General features: G+C 34.7%; 1 protein-coding gene across 8 annotated transcripts in view; it reads right to left on the bottom strand.

Annotated features, from left to right (window-relative positions):
- DPH6 (diphthamine biosynthesis 6) overlaps positions 1-15,843 on the bottom strand; it is a 428,870-nt gene that overhangs the window by 327,751 nt on the left and 85,276 nt on the right. For all 8 annotated transcript variants that reach the window (XM_057306216.1, XM_057306211.1, XM_057306212.1 and 5 more), the window contains exons 4-5: positions 9,455-9,528; positions 5,143-5,261 (exon numbers count right to left, since the gene is read on the bottom strand). In XM_057306216.1, coding sequence (XP_057162199.1) covers positions 5,143-5,261; positions 9,455-9,528 — 193 coding nt within the window. The remainder of the gene's footprint in view (positions 1-5,142; positions 5,262-9,454; positions 9,529-15,843) is intronic.

The following is a 15,843-nucleotide window of genomic DNA, read 5'->3' on the forward strand; positions in this document are numbered from 1 at the left end:
TGGTCCATGTGCACTTGGAAAGGATATGTAGTTTGCTGTTAATGGATGCAGTGTTTTATGAGTGCCCAGTAGGTCAAATTGGTTGGTAGTGTTGTTCAAACTTCCAATATTCCTAACGATTTTCTGTCTACTTGGTTTAACTATTACTGAAAAGATATATGTACAATTGTGGATTTGTCCATTTCTTCTTGTATCAGTTTCGTGCTGTATATCTTAAAGCCCTGTTATTGGTATATAAAAATTGTTATGCTCTCTTGATAAACTGACCCCTTTATCATGATGAAATGCTCCTCTTTATCCCTAATAATATTCATTGTTCTAAGGACTACTTTATCTGATGTTAATATAACCAGTGCAACTTTCTTTTAATTAGTATTACCATATCTCTATCCTTTTCTTTTTAACCTATCTATGTTTCTATAATTAAAGCACATTTCTTATAGAGAGCATATAGTTGTTGGGCCTTAGTTTTTGTTTTTTGTTCAAATCTGAAAATCACTCCCTTTTGTTTGGAGGTGTTGAGATTATTTACATTTAATGTAATTATTAAAATGATTAGGTCTTAATCTACCATCTTACTTTTTGTTTTCTATTTGTCTCATCTGTTCTGTGCTCTTTTCTTTTTTTATCCTTTCTTGCCTTCTTTTGGATTATCTTACAATAATTCAATTTATTCTCCACTATTGGCCTATTACCTACACTGCTTTATTTTTTTAATAGTTTCTTTATAGTTTATGTTTTACATCTTTTAAGTTACCACAGTCTACCTTCAAATAATATTATATGACATCATGTATAATTTAAGAATCTGACACACTATCCTTTCCCCCTTATTTGTGCCACTGCAATTATATATTTTACTTCCGATTTGCTATCAACCCCACAACACACTATTATTTTTGCTTTAAATAATTTTATACATTGTTTAAAGAGATTCAGAAAGTTAAAATAGATTTAGAATTTATCTGCTCTGTTTATTATTTACACTGTTCTTTATCCTTTCATAAGATTAAATTTCATCAATTATTGTTTTCCTTCTGTCCAAAGAAGTCTTTTTAATATTACTTATAATGCAGATCTGCAGGTGATGAATTCTCTCAACTTTTGTACATCTGAATTTTCTTCATCTGATCTTCATTTTGAAATTTATTTTTACTGAACATAAAATTCTTGGTGATTTTTATTGATTTTCATCACTTTAAAGATGTCTTTTCGTCATCTTCCAGTTTGCATAGTTTCTGAAGCAAAGTCTGCTGACATTTTTATCTTTGCTCTCTGTACAAAATTAATCTTTTCACACTGGCTGCTTTTAGGATTCTTTCCTTACCACTGGTTTTTAGCAATTCAATTATGATGTGCTTTGTGATTTTCTTCATGTTTCTTCTGTTTGAGGTTCACTAAAATTTTTGATCTGTAAATTTACAGTTTCCTTCAAATTGGGAAAATCTTTTGGCCATTATTTCTTCAAATATTCTCTCCATTCCCTCTCCTGGGACTCTACCACTTGTTAGGCTGCTTGATACAGTTTAATAGCTTGCTAATGTTGTCTTAATTATTTTTAGTCCCCCTTTTTCCGCTCTATGCTTCATTTTTGACAGTTTCTATTTGTCTTCAGGTTTACTCATCTCTTCTGCAATGTCTAATTGCTGTGCATTGTTCATTTCAGAAAATGCATTTTTGAAGTTGTATTACGTGCCTTTTTATATCTTTTATTTTCCTTGTCATAATTATAATTCTACTTTTTTTGAGCATACTGAGCATATTTATAAGAGCTGTTTTAACTTTCTTGCAAGCTAATTCCAAATCTGGGTCTATTCTGATTTTCTCAGTATCAATCAAATGTTCTTGCTTCTTTGCATGCCTGGTAGTTTAGATGCAAGGCATTGTGAATTTTATATTACTATGTATTAGATTTTTTACAGTATTCCTTTAAATAGTTTAGGATTTTGTAAAATTACCATATGATCCAGTAATTGCACTACTGGGTATTTACCCAAAAAATATGAAAACACTCATTCGAAGAGATATATGCACCCCTGGCTTATTGCAGTATTGTTTACAATAATCAAATCATGGAAGCAGACCAAGTGTCCATACATAGATGAAGACATATACATACATATATGTGTACACACACACACACACACACACACACACACACACACAAATGGAATATTACTCAGCCAGAAAAAAGAACGAACTCTTGCCATTTGCAATAACACAGATGGACCTAGAAGGTATAATTCCAAGCAAAATAAATCAGTCAGAGAAAGACAAGTACCATATGAGTTTTCACTCATATGTGGAAATTAAGAGACAAAACAAATTAATAAAGAAAAAAAGAGATTAAAAAAAGACTCCTAACTATAGAGGACAAACTAATGGTTATCAGAGGGGAGATGGGCGGGGGTATGGGGTAGGACAAAATAGGTGAAGGGGATTAAGAGTACACTTATCTTGATGAGCACTAAGTAAGTATAGAATAGTTGACTATATTATACACCTGAAACTAATATAACATGGTATGCTAACTATCCTGGAATTTAAAAAAATATAAAAAAATAGCTTAGGATTTTGTTCCGGCATGAGTTAAGTTATTTACTAGATCAGGTTCATAGCAGCCTTTACTCTAATACTCATGACTACTAAGGGCTAGCTGTTTGAGGACTCTACTTGAGCTAAATTTACATTTACTGACATGGAAAAAAAATCCCTAAGACACACTGCTGAGTAAAAAAGTTAAGTTGTCAACCAATACAGACTATGATACCATTCATGTAATATTAAAAAACCCATAAACCAATCACAGTATTTCTACTCATACACAATACACATACCAAACAAAAATGTGATCTAGAAAGATGATCAGGTATTACTCTGGGCTGTATCTCTGGGAAAGGAAGTGGCTGGAGGGAAAGGAGAGAACAGAAACACATGGAAACTTTATCTATAAAAATTTAACATTATGTGGCAAGAATATTTTCATGTAATACTCATAAATTAAAAAAAAGGTATTTCTAAAAGTCAGGATTGTTCTTAAATACAACGTGCACAGGGTTCTTTAAATTAAGTCTAAAAATCAGAAACTTCTTAAAACACTAAGTTGTTAATGTGCAGATTTCACGAGTTCACTGATGACTACAAGAGACCGAGGTTATGTGACACAATTATCAGACGTACATTTTTAAAAAAATATTTTACTTATTTATTTGACAGAGAGAGAGAGAGAGAGCACGTGTGCATACAGGCATGGGGAGCACAGGCAGAGAGAGAGGGAGAAGCAGGTTCCCCGCTGAGCAGGGAGGCCGATGCAGGGCTCAATTCCAGGACCCCGGGATCATGAGCTGAGCTGAAGGCAGATGCTTAACCGACTGAGCCACCCAGGTGCCCTGAGAAATACATTTTTATTCATCCATGTAGAACTGACCCTTTTCTAAGACCACTCTATGATCTAATGGGCCACAAAATTTTGCTGAATCCCTCTCCCTATGGAAAGGTCCTATTGTCCCACTTTTTGATTAAAAATCTTCCTGAAAATGTAAACAGGTAGGGAAGAAAGCCTGGAAACCTATTTCCCATCATTTATGTTATTGCATCCTTAGAAATAATGTCCCACTCAATAAACCATTCCTTAATGCTGTTCTCAAGAATAACTTTTATCTTTGCACACCTTTAGGTAATCAATAGAAGCTATGTGCTATAAATCTTAAAATCAGATCTATGCTTTTGTCATTGGAAAGCTGAAGACAAATTAGCTCAGTTTTATACTTTATCCAAAAGTTTAATACAGTTAAACACCATCTCTACGCCCTCTGTAGAGGCACACACATCCACACAGACAAAAGAAGAAAACACACAGTATTGGTTATACTATAGTGAAGGGTCAGCGAGGTTATATCTTATGGCTCTTTCTTTCTAATGAGGTAGCTGTCTGGGTTCTAATCCATTCCACTTTTCACTCCATTCCAGTAAAAGTGACAGAATGTGCACTGTCCAGTAAGGTGTCACACGAACTTCATTACAGAAGTAGGCAATCTTAGAAAATCCAAAAGAGGGAGCAACAGACAAAGAGAAAGCAAGAGAGCATACTCTGTATAGATTTATATAGAAACTCATAGGATAAATATATCTATAGCGAGAACTTCAATCATAAGGGTTGCTGAGCAACCTTTTCTCAAAAATGAGAATACCCCACCTCGATCCTTCTCTTGTTAACAGCTGAGGAGATCAACTTTAGGTTCTCTATATAACACTTAACACTGAAGACAACATTTCACCTTCAACAAGGAGAGAGTGGCTTTGTGTTTACCAAGGGGAAGTATTACAGGATCTTTCTTTTAATGTTGTTTAAAATGTGAATTTGTCTTTAAAATCTTCCACAGCTTGAGACCTCGTTATTTCAGAGATCAGCAATGTAAACTTGCAAATGAGGTACATGATTTAGGTTTTGAGAAACCTGAGGCTCCAGGGCATTTACTGTAATAGGTTCGTGAAATAAATGCATTGAGCTCAAACCCTATGGTTTCTTGAAAGTGAATATAATTATAAAAATTCTAAACAACAAATTAAGTGTGTTCGTATGTAATATCCATATTTGAATCACATTACCACCTGCCTGTTGTGTCTATGCTAACCGATCAAATGACATTCTCTCAAATATAATTTTCTTACCATCCCCAACAAAAACGTACTACTCTGCTTATTTCTGACACCACAAAGCCAATCATTCTATTTTAGCAATTCAAAATATGTTTAAAAAATATATGAAAAATATCACATGTGCCAAATACAGATTTTAAGAAGCTTCAAAAAAAAAGGAAAGAAAGACATCAACCTACTTTTCCTGTTTCCTATGATCCTGGGTTCCAAATCCTATAAAGAACTTAAATCAAAGGACCAAAATATAATAACAATTTTAGAGGCAGTTATACATTTAAAAAAGAAAATGATGAGGCTCACTTGTGATCGCTTTGGTAAATGGTCAAAAGCCCATTTTAAACTTCCCCCTACTCAATTTGTTCAGTTGTGACTCCACATTCTTACATTCTAAATTATTCCTCCTTTTCTGTTGTAACTGCTTATTAGTGAACACAGATTATCTGTGTAGTAACAGACAGCTCCCTTGAAAGTCTGGCTACATACCCAAAGCTGCTACTTTGATGATGATTGCTTGAATGTTAGATGATATCATCTCTCGGAGCAAATCTTCCTGGTTTCTCTGCCAAAGGTAAGCTAAAGGCTGGAGATTAAGCCTTTTACACCTATAAAATAAAAAGAAAAAAATCAGATGATATCTTGATGTTTTATACTTGGATCCACAGCAATTACTTTGATTTTAAACATAATGCTTCTCTCAAGGATTTTAGCATTTAAAATGCTTTAAAAAACATGTTTTGCATAATGAAGTTTATATATACAACATAAACATATTTAATTTCCACAGGCTATGCATAAACAGATAAAAATGAAATCTCCAGGCAGATTAGAAATATTAATTTTAGTAAGACTCTAAGTTTAGAAATCTATGCTAAAAAGCTTCCAAATGCCGATGAATGATTATTCTTGTTCTTAGAACTTCCTTGGGTATCAAAATTGTGAAGCATATGCAAAACAGACAAATCAATTTATCCTAATAAAATGATCATATATTAAGTTTACAATACCTATGGTTACATGAACTATTCTTCTCTACTAACTTTGACATTTTTAAAAAGAATTTGACTTCAAGTGAAAAATAATAATAGAACAAAAAGTACAATATATTGAGCACCAAATATGCTCTAGGCATTATATTACATATTTTACATTACAGTGCAATAGAAAGAATATAGGTTTTGGAGTCAAGACAAATCTGGATTTGAAACCTCCTCTGGCACTCACTAGGTGCATGACTTTGACGGGTCAACTAAACTCTAGGTCTTTAGTTTCCTAGTTCATAAATAGGAACAAAAATATTTCCTTTCAAAGTTCTTGAGAAGATTAAGAAATTAGAAAGTGAAGTCATCCTTTACTCCTTTTTTCCCCCTTCACATTTCTCATTCAATCTACAATAACACAGAATGTGATCATTCCTCACCAGTACCACTGTTAACACCCAGGTCTGAGCCACCATTATCTTCCATGTCAATATCTCCTTAACTTCTTTCCCTGCTTCTATCCTTGTCCTTTTAAAATCAGTTTTCAATGCAGCAGCCAGTGTGATCCTTTTAAGACATAAAATGGATTTGGGATTCCTTGGCTCAAATTCTTCCCATCACTCCTTGTAAAAGTCCTTGCAATAGACCAACACGGATCTCACTCTGGTTAGCTCTCATAGCTAATCTCCTACTACTTTCCCTTCACTCCAACCCACCACCACTGGCCTGCTCACTCTTGTCTAATATACTAGCCATGCTTCCTATCCTCTTCACTTGTTTCACACCTTTGCTTAAATGTCACTTTCTCAAGCAGGACTACAATTGATTAAAGTAGCATACATTAAAAAAAAAATAGTACAATGCCTGGATAATATAGATATTCAATAAATGGCAGTCAAAGCCAAGTGACTTGCCCAAGTCAGAGTAAGTGGCTGAGATCAGATTTCAAATTAAAAACATAGCTCTAAAACCCAGCATCTGTAAGTTTGCTTGGCTGACTACTCCAGCCCACAATGATCTTTCTCTCAGAAAACCCCAATACTTAGTATACATACCACATATTTGGTCATTTACTCATACATGGCCTTAAAAATATCACCCTTTTTTCCCCATGTATATATACCCTGACTTTCAAAGACACCAAAATCTTCCTACTACACTCTGTTTTACATACTTTCCCGATGTAAAATGTCTCAGAGCATCTATAGCGATGTTGAGGCGGTTAATAAATACAAAAATAATAAAACTGAAAGTCGCCATGTAACAAAAGCATTATAATTCTAGCTGTCTTCCCACCAGCATTTAACGCCTACCAATCAAACTGGTCTCTCTTTTTTAGCTAAGATTTTTTTTTTTTTTTTAAGATTTTATTTATTCATTCGACAGAGAGAGAGAGACAGCCAGTGAGAGAAAAGCACAAGCAGGGGGAGTGGGAGAGGAAGAAGCAGGCTCCTAGAGGAGGAGCCCGACACGGGGCTGTATCCCAGAACGCCAGGGTCACGCCCTGAGCCAAAGGCAGACGCTTAACGACTGAGCCACCCAGGCGCCCCTTAGCTAAGATATTTTAATTGAAAAAACCTTATGCTCTTCCTATCTTTATTGTAAAATTCTTGGTTTTTGCTTTGATAGCCATAATCTTTTGACTATTTCTACACTTAAGCTTTTCTGCGTATTTAAATTCTTTAACAGTTCAAAATATCATATGGCTCAAATACGTTTCCTCTGTAAGTCACTATTGCATTTGAGCTTGTGACATTTATTAAATACTTTATATCTTGAAAATACACAGATGCAATACAAACTACAAATTGAAGACAGTCTAATTCAAAACTGAGTTTGTAAACCAATGGACTCCCAGTAACACTGCTTTAAAATTTTCAAGGATAAAATTATTGGAGATATGCTTTATGCTATAAAATCTGAGTATTTTAACCATGTGTTAAAGTGCACCTGAACAGTTTTAAGAAAAATCTTATCTATGGGTATGCTCTGGAACCGTCTCTCATATAGATACAAGGCAGCCTCCTAATCAGGAGCACATTTTCATTTGGCTTTTAACTTTCATAAATAAACGTCAGCCCCATCTACAGTTTGGCTACCTATTAAACCATGTGGGCTTGAACTTATTAAAAAACAGAGATTTGTAAACTAAATAATTCTCAGAGAATATGACCTAAAACTTGATGAAAATAGTATTTTTAACATATGGTTTAAGGGATATGCAATCCATCTCCATCTGTAGATCAGTCATTCTCAAATGTAGGCGAGCAGAATGTAAGGAAATCTTTTTCAAACTACACATATGACCTCCCCTCACTTCTACCTCCACTCTCTCTTCTCCAGAGATACTGATACCCCCAAAATATGAGATCATCATATTCCCCTTCATTTAATTTAATTATGCTTTGTCCTATACTTACTTCATTTATTTAAAAAATTTTGGATTTTTAAAAAAAGTTTACATTTATTTATTTATTTATAGTAACTTCCACACCCAACGTGGGTCTCAAACTCATGTCCCTAAGAGATCAAGAGTCGCATGCTCTTCTGACTGAGACAGCTAGATGCCCCTAAAAATTCTGGATTTTTAACTGCCTTAAATTCACTGTAGAATTAGAGGTAAAATAAATGCAATAAAAAAAACAAGTTTTCAAGCCAATTAATATATGTTTTTGATGTGATAGTCAATATGAACATTTCTTTGTTAAAAATATAAAACTATTACACAAATACAACCCTTATCTGATTTCCATTTATCCTTTTGAATGGCCAAATTACTTATTTCTAGGTCAAACTGTGCTCAAGATTAATACTGGAGTCCACATTTTCCTTTTTGCTAGTATAATTATATATAAAGTCTCTAGACAGTATTTTATTTATCCAAATAAAATTAAAGTGAAAAATAAATACAGGTGATGTTTTGCCAAGCCAACAGTAAATAATATTATCATCAGACTTTACAGTTTTTGAGTAGATCGATGGAATTGATTGTTTTGGTATTTGGAGATACAATGTTTTACCAGTGCTACATCTTCTGGAGGGTGAGGAAGATGAAGAGAACAATAATCTAAAAAGGACTTGAAAGTTCAATGGCTTTGTTATATAAGTATTTTAATCACATGAATATTTTTGGCCAAGAACTGAATTCTAAAGACCAAAGAAGGAAAGATTCCTTAAAAAGCTTTTTTTTTCTTTAATATATCACTGTATTCCTGGGGCGTCTGGGTGATGCAGTAGGTTAAGCACCTGACTCTTGGTTTCAGCTCAGGTCTGATCTCAGGGTCCTGAGATCAAGCCCTGCATCGGGCTCTGTGCTCTGTGAGGAGTCCGCTTGGGTTTCTCTCTCCCTCTCCCTCCTCGCTTTCTCTCTCTTGTTCTCTAAAATAAATTAATTAATTTAAAAAATACCGCTGCATTCCTTTTATTAGCTCCTGATTTTTATTACCAATGATGATGAGTTAAAGGGGGTTAAAAAGGTATACTGATTCAAATAAGGAAACACTAAAAACATACTTTTGACTTTAAAATTCTTTGTCTTGATTTTTTATTATAAATAAATAATTTTTCCTTATGGTAAGTAAGTTGGAGTTTTCTCCATGTGTGATATCAGGATAGAAAAAAAGTAAAAGTACAACTTTCATTACTTAGGTAATATAGGTAGTTAGTTTCATGAGGCATGTAGAATATACATTCTATTTATTATTTGGATACAATTATATTTTTAATTTATTCCCATTCTTAAAATACATGTAATTTTAAAATATAGGACAAATTTAAAAAAATAAAATAAGATATAGGACAAATTAATGTTCTCTTACACATTTTCTACTCGAACACGCTGGTAGTCAGAAAGTATAGCACCTACTGATATCCCCTCTACTTCTTCTTTTTCCTGAAAATAAAAGAAAAAAATAACTTCAAAAATGAATAAACATGTGATTTGCATCATGCTCTGAAAATTATTAAAGAACTGTGTCTCATCTAGAAAACATCTTGAGGCAGAATAATTTATGAAAATGCAATCCACATTCAGAAAAAATAAATACATAGATTTAAGTCATACTTTCAGCTGTGAGAAAAATATTCTTTTTACTTAAAATCTAAATAACTAGAGACTATTTTCTATGGAGAAGGCAAACACTTAGATAGTACTTTCAAATGTTTTCTCACTTAACATATTTTTAAAGATTCAATGGTGTTCAGTAGAAATTTTTGAGAAATTTCTATTTAGGGACAATATTTTCTCAGACTAACTTAAAAAAAAATAAGCAATGGCGTAAGTAGAAAAGGGGACAAATGATTTTTATTTGTATCCCAGAAAAGGTGATTAACAGGAGCATCCAGGAAGCAGAGATAGTACAGTCATTACCTGAATAACAGTATAGCACAGTGGATAAAAATTCTATGATGAGAAGGAAGCAATGAATCATTATCAATAGAGTTACAACTGAGACTACCCAGCACTATATCCAGCAGAGTCTCATAGGGAAGAGGACTAGTCTACCCAGTGTGTTCACTAGTGATGGTGGAGATGTAAATTCAAATACGATTAGTTTGCAAATGATACAAAGCTAGGACAGATTAAAAAAAATAAAGAAGAGAAGATCAATCAAGTACATGGATGGATACGGAGAACTTGGGGATTTAGAAGGACAAGTGTAAGATGAGATTTAATGTAAAGAAGTGTAAGATAGTACACTTAGGGAAGAATAATACACAATACAGGTATACACTATGGAACTGTTATCTAGAAAACAGATATGAAGAAAGCGACTGGGGAATAATTACTAATAACAAACTGAATAGAAATTCCCTGAATAAGCATAAAGGAAAATCCGTCCCAGTCTATGGAGTATAGAAAAAACTACTTGAGAGAGATGACTTCATTATTAATACCCTTTCCATACTTGGCAAACTACAAAGAAAAGCAATAGTGTCTAACATAAAAACAAATGTAATATTTCAAGACATACTGAAATACCGAGTGTGTCCTAATAGGGTGCCATAATACATAAACAACTAAATGCACAACAGGACTCTCTCAGGCCTTTGGAGATAAAGCCAATTTAAAGTTTCCCCTCCAAAATGATAAAGAAATATCTGCCCAAACATCCCCAAAATAAAATGATCCTATTTGATCAGGATGACAGGAAAAAAGCGATTTCCTTAACTTCCCTAGTTTAGCAAATCTGTGAGAGCATTTGCTTATAACCCTCCTCTTCATTTCCTAGTCATTTTCTTTTCATAAAAGTCATTGACTAAGTAAAATAATCCTGATAAATAACAGTGTCCAGCACCTAGTAAATACTCAGTAAATATTTTCTTCTGTCATTATCATAATCTTCTTCATTATTACTGCTACTTCTATAACTACTTCTGTTACTACTTCTGCTACTACTACTACTGACTACTACCACCACCACCACTACTATTACTACAGTGAGATGAAGGCCTAACTTGACAGACAAAACCCTTCATTCCTGGGCATTAACTTCTTGCTCATTATCACTCCTCAACACTAGCCTACTAACCTGTGATGGTTAATTTTACTTGTTAACTTGAGTGGGCTGGTAAAATATTATTTCTGACAGGATTTTTCTGGAAGAGATTTTTATAATTTGAATTGGTAAACTGAATAAAGATAACCCTAACCATTGAGGTGGGCATCATCCAATCCACAGAAGGCCTGAGTAGAACTAAAAGGTAGAGGAAGGATGGATAAATAAAATACTGTCTAGGGATAAAGGATGAATTTACCCTCTCCTTTAGCTAGGATATCCACCTTCTCCCGCCCTCAGACATTGGCACTCCTGGTTCTTGGACCTTAGAACTAGCACTGAAATTTCTACAATTGGCTGCCCTGGTTCTTAGACCTTTGGGTTTGGACTGGAACCATACCACCAGCTTTCTGGGGCCCCGAGCTTGCAAATGGCAGATCATAGGACTTCTCAGCCTCCATAATCAGATGATAATCTCTCATAATAAATGTCTTTCTGTACATCTTTATATATCCTTATTTCCCTTTTTTTCTAGAGAACCATGACCAATATATAACCCTTAACACTCAACTCTACAGTCCAGTTACAACAAACTTTTCCAACATAGTGAGTCCTGAATACACCAAAGGTTAGTAAGACTTCTGTTGAATCCTTAACCATTTAGAACATAGTACTAACTTCAAAGAAAGGCAAAATAGACCTCTAAAAGATAAAGATCTAACAGGGTCAATCTACTCCATAAAAAATGTAAAAATAAGCTCAGGCCCTGACCTATAACCTATACCTCCTGGGGAAAAAAGTTACTAAATTAACAATAGTAGCAAAATAACAGCAGTGGAGGTGTCGACCAAGAAACAAAGAGAAAATGACTATTAGAATCAAAGATAAACTGAGACTGCATTAAGACAGAGCCAAATCAATCACCCAGTGCCATAAGGGAAAGGAAAAATGAATGTGTTAGAGAAAATAATTAACACACTATCTGGGATCCATAAATCTGGCCACATTCAAACCACCTTCCTATGATACGATTCTATGACCACTGAGCAGCCTTTAGCAGTCTAGAGAGACTGATAATTTCTTGGTACATCGTCAAAACCAAGTTTCTAGTCTGGAGAACTATATACCACAGTGCTCACCAAAGTAATACTGCCAAGCATAACCAGTCATATAACCCTTTCCAACAATAATGCTAATTGTCATTGTTCTTTAGTTATTTACTTAAGCAACAAAATAAGGGGCTTGACATATAAGGGATGGTCAACAACAGTATGGAGTAGCGCAGTGGAAAGCATGCATTAAGAAATGGAAGGGAAAAAAAAGAAATGGAAGGAAAAAAGGCTAGAAAAGGCAGTTTGGAATCAGACTGTTCAGAAATGTGGCCTGCAACCTGAAAGGAATGAAGAGCCGTTCCCCATACAAATTTTTAATAACTCTACTGAGGCACAATTTACATATAATAAACTGTATCCATTTAACGTACACAATTCATTGAGTTTTAACAAATGTATATTCCAGTGAAACTACCACCACGATCAAGGTACAAATCATTTTGATTTTACCCAAATGATACCTTGTGTGTCTCTGCAGCCTAACCCTCCCTTCACTCCTGGCTTCAGGCAACTACCAATTTGTTTCATGTCATTATGCATTAGTTTGCATTTTCTCAAATGTTATCTATATAGTATGATACAATATATACCCTTTTGTTTCTAGCTTCTTTCACTCAGTATGATTTTGAGATTGATCCATGTTGTGTGTATCCATAGCTCATTCCTTTGTATTCCATTTTAATCCATTGTATGGATATACCGCATCTGTTTATCCATTCTTTTGTTGATGAATATTTGATTTGCTTCTAGTTTCGGGGTTCTTGTGAATAAAGCTGCTATGAATTTTCCTATATGTCTTTTTGTGACTATATATTTTCATTTCTCTTGGATCATGCTAAGGATTTTAAGAAGTCAGATATGATCATATTTACAAATAGAAGACAAGACTGTGACAGTGTTAAGGGTAAACTAGAGAGTAGACAAAAAGAAGGGCTTAGTCTGAAAGATTTCAAGGATGGAGATAAGAAGCTAAATTCCAAAAACAATTTAAAGACAAAATTAATAAAACTTGGGAACCATCAGCACAGAGACCAGAAGCATACCTAGAGGGTGGGACCAAGTGACTACTAGCTAGGAACTACATGTCTTAAACAAAATACTGAGTTTATTTAGCTTTGTTTTCTCAGTTTGCTTGCTCAGTTTTCTCAGTATATGTTTTCTCAGTTTGCTTGCTAGGTATCCAAAGTAGAAAAGACTGTTAGGTATATTGAATACTCTGGTACTCAAGAGAGTATAGAAAAAGATGTGGGTGTTATCAGCATGTAAGAGAACTTAAAGCTGCAGGAGCAAACAAGAAACCCAAGAAGCAGGACACAGAGGTGAGAAGAGGGCTCAGTGTAAGACTGTGAGGGTACAGTAAAATATAAGGACTGTAAATGTAAATGTAAGAAAGAGACTTCAGTGAAGACACTGGAAAAGAGTGGTCATGACAATAAGAGACACAGCAAACACACAGTAATGGCACGTGCACAAGTACCATTCTGATGAAAAGGAAAGATATTACCAAGTGCCTAGTATATACCAAAATCTGTACTCAGTAATTTGTATACCTTGTCGTGTTTATTCCTTATAGCAATCCAAAATACTGTTAAACTGATTTTATATGTGAAAAAATAGGATCATCCCATTCAAGTTGACAAAGCTGCTCAACAGAATTAGCAGCCTTTACACTGAGGCCTGTCTGCCAACCATACCTGTGCTCTTGCTCATAAACAGTGTCACATGCTGTACAAAGTTCAACAAAACCACTGTATTCTCCAATTAATAAGTTAGTTATGACCACTGTGGGGAAAGCTGCAGTCACGTTCGATGAAAGCAAGAATGAAATATTTGACACGTACCATTGCCAAATTCTTCAAAAAATGAATCTCAGATCCTCAGTAAAATAAATGACGAATCAAACAATGAATATCTATCGCTAAAATCAACACAATTCATGGAAATCTGAGAGTGGGCACACATTAAATTACATTCTTGTCATCTAGATGAACAAAGGCAGAGAAGATAAAAATAAAAAATAATACTGCCAGTAATAAGTTAGAGACAAAGACTGGACCCTCCAGAGCCGGGCATATTGCTGAGCCACAGGAGCTCTCAGACACAAGTGGACACTACTCAGCTTAGAACATCATCACTGTCAATGACAGATGTGTTAGTTCAACTCGGGAAATAGTCAAGTCAGCATCACTGAGTACTAAAAATAGCAGCACGTAATACCGTTAAACATTTATATTAGTTACTGCTTTCAACAACGCTCTAAGGTAGACTATCATCGTTGTCTTTGTTTTGTAAATATAAAATGCTAAAAGATATTTACAAAGTCAGCTACAAGCCAATTAGCTAAACACACATCACAGGGCCATTTGTTGCCTAGAACACCCTTTCCCCCCAATCTTTGTCAATGTGAGACACAAGCTGAGAAGTGAGTCCAGGCAGCTATCTGACCAATATGGCCAGACACAACAATAGAGGGGACATTTGCAAAAGCAAACACATAATCACAAACTGGTACAAACACAGCTTCATTATTACCAGCATGTGGTATTATGTATATAAGAAAGAACACAGGTATGGTTGATACACAGGCCTCAACAAAAACAAATTAGCAACGTGGAGGACATACCAAAGGTCAAAATCTCCACCATTCTAAGGAATCAGCAAATTGTTTAATATCATTTTTTATGTAGAGAATCCTCCCCACCAATTTTCACTGTCAGCTTTATCATAAACCACATTCCTATACACGTTTAAGTCTTCTGTGTACATTCTCTTCTGTTTCACTGATTTGACTATTTCTGGGTCAGCACCACATTGTTTTAATTACAGCACCTTCAGAATATGTCTGAATACCTGTTAGTGCATGTCTAATCCTTGTCTTTTTAAGTTGGGAGATATTAGTGAGCTTCTTAGACTTTTTTGCAATTATATTTTACAAATCTGTGCTGTGCTCTTAAGGCAGAGGATTGCGGTTTGACCTTCAGCATGTCTTTCCTTTTGAAACAAACTGTATTGTGTTTTTAATTAAGCATAACCATCCAGAAAAATAAGTGTATTTTTTCCCTGCTCTTGAGAAAACATTCTAAACATTTAGAAAAGAAAGAACATACAAGCCTGAGAGATCTAGGATCAGCAACTCTATCAACCTACGGGTATCTGCACCTGTAGATTCTAACTCCTCCTATGAAAATGGTCTCCTAAGCCCTAAGTGCTTCCAAGCATCCCCTTGCACGAGATCCCAATCCATCTGGACAGCTGAAGGACTAATCTTGTTTTTGTTTCCCCGCACCATCAATTTTTACTCCTGGTTCATGTTCATCATTGTATAATATGCTGTGAAAGCTGCCAAAAACTCATGTCCTCTTCCAGGTATCATTATTTCTCTCTATTAAAGTAAGACTGTTCAAATGAGCTTATATGTTTTTCTCCATTTCCTCATCATCCATTCTCTTTTAAACCCACTCCAGGCAACCTTGAGTTCTCATCAGTCTATTAAAACCTCTCTTACCATGTTAGTCAGTGACCACTAGGTTTTCCAAATTCAACGGTCAATTCTCTGTCATTACCTTACTTGAATTCTTCTTCCTACCTTAATGGCTA

This window comes from Ursus arctos, unplaced genomic scaffold, assembly GCF_023065955.2.
Source record: "Ursus arctos isolate Adak ecotype North America unplaced genomic scaffold, UrsArc2.0 scaffold_36, whole genome shotgun sequence".
NCBI classification, from domain to species: domain Eukaryota; kingdom Metazoa; phylum Chordata; class Mammalia; order Carnivora; family Ursidae; genus Ursus; species Ursus arctos.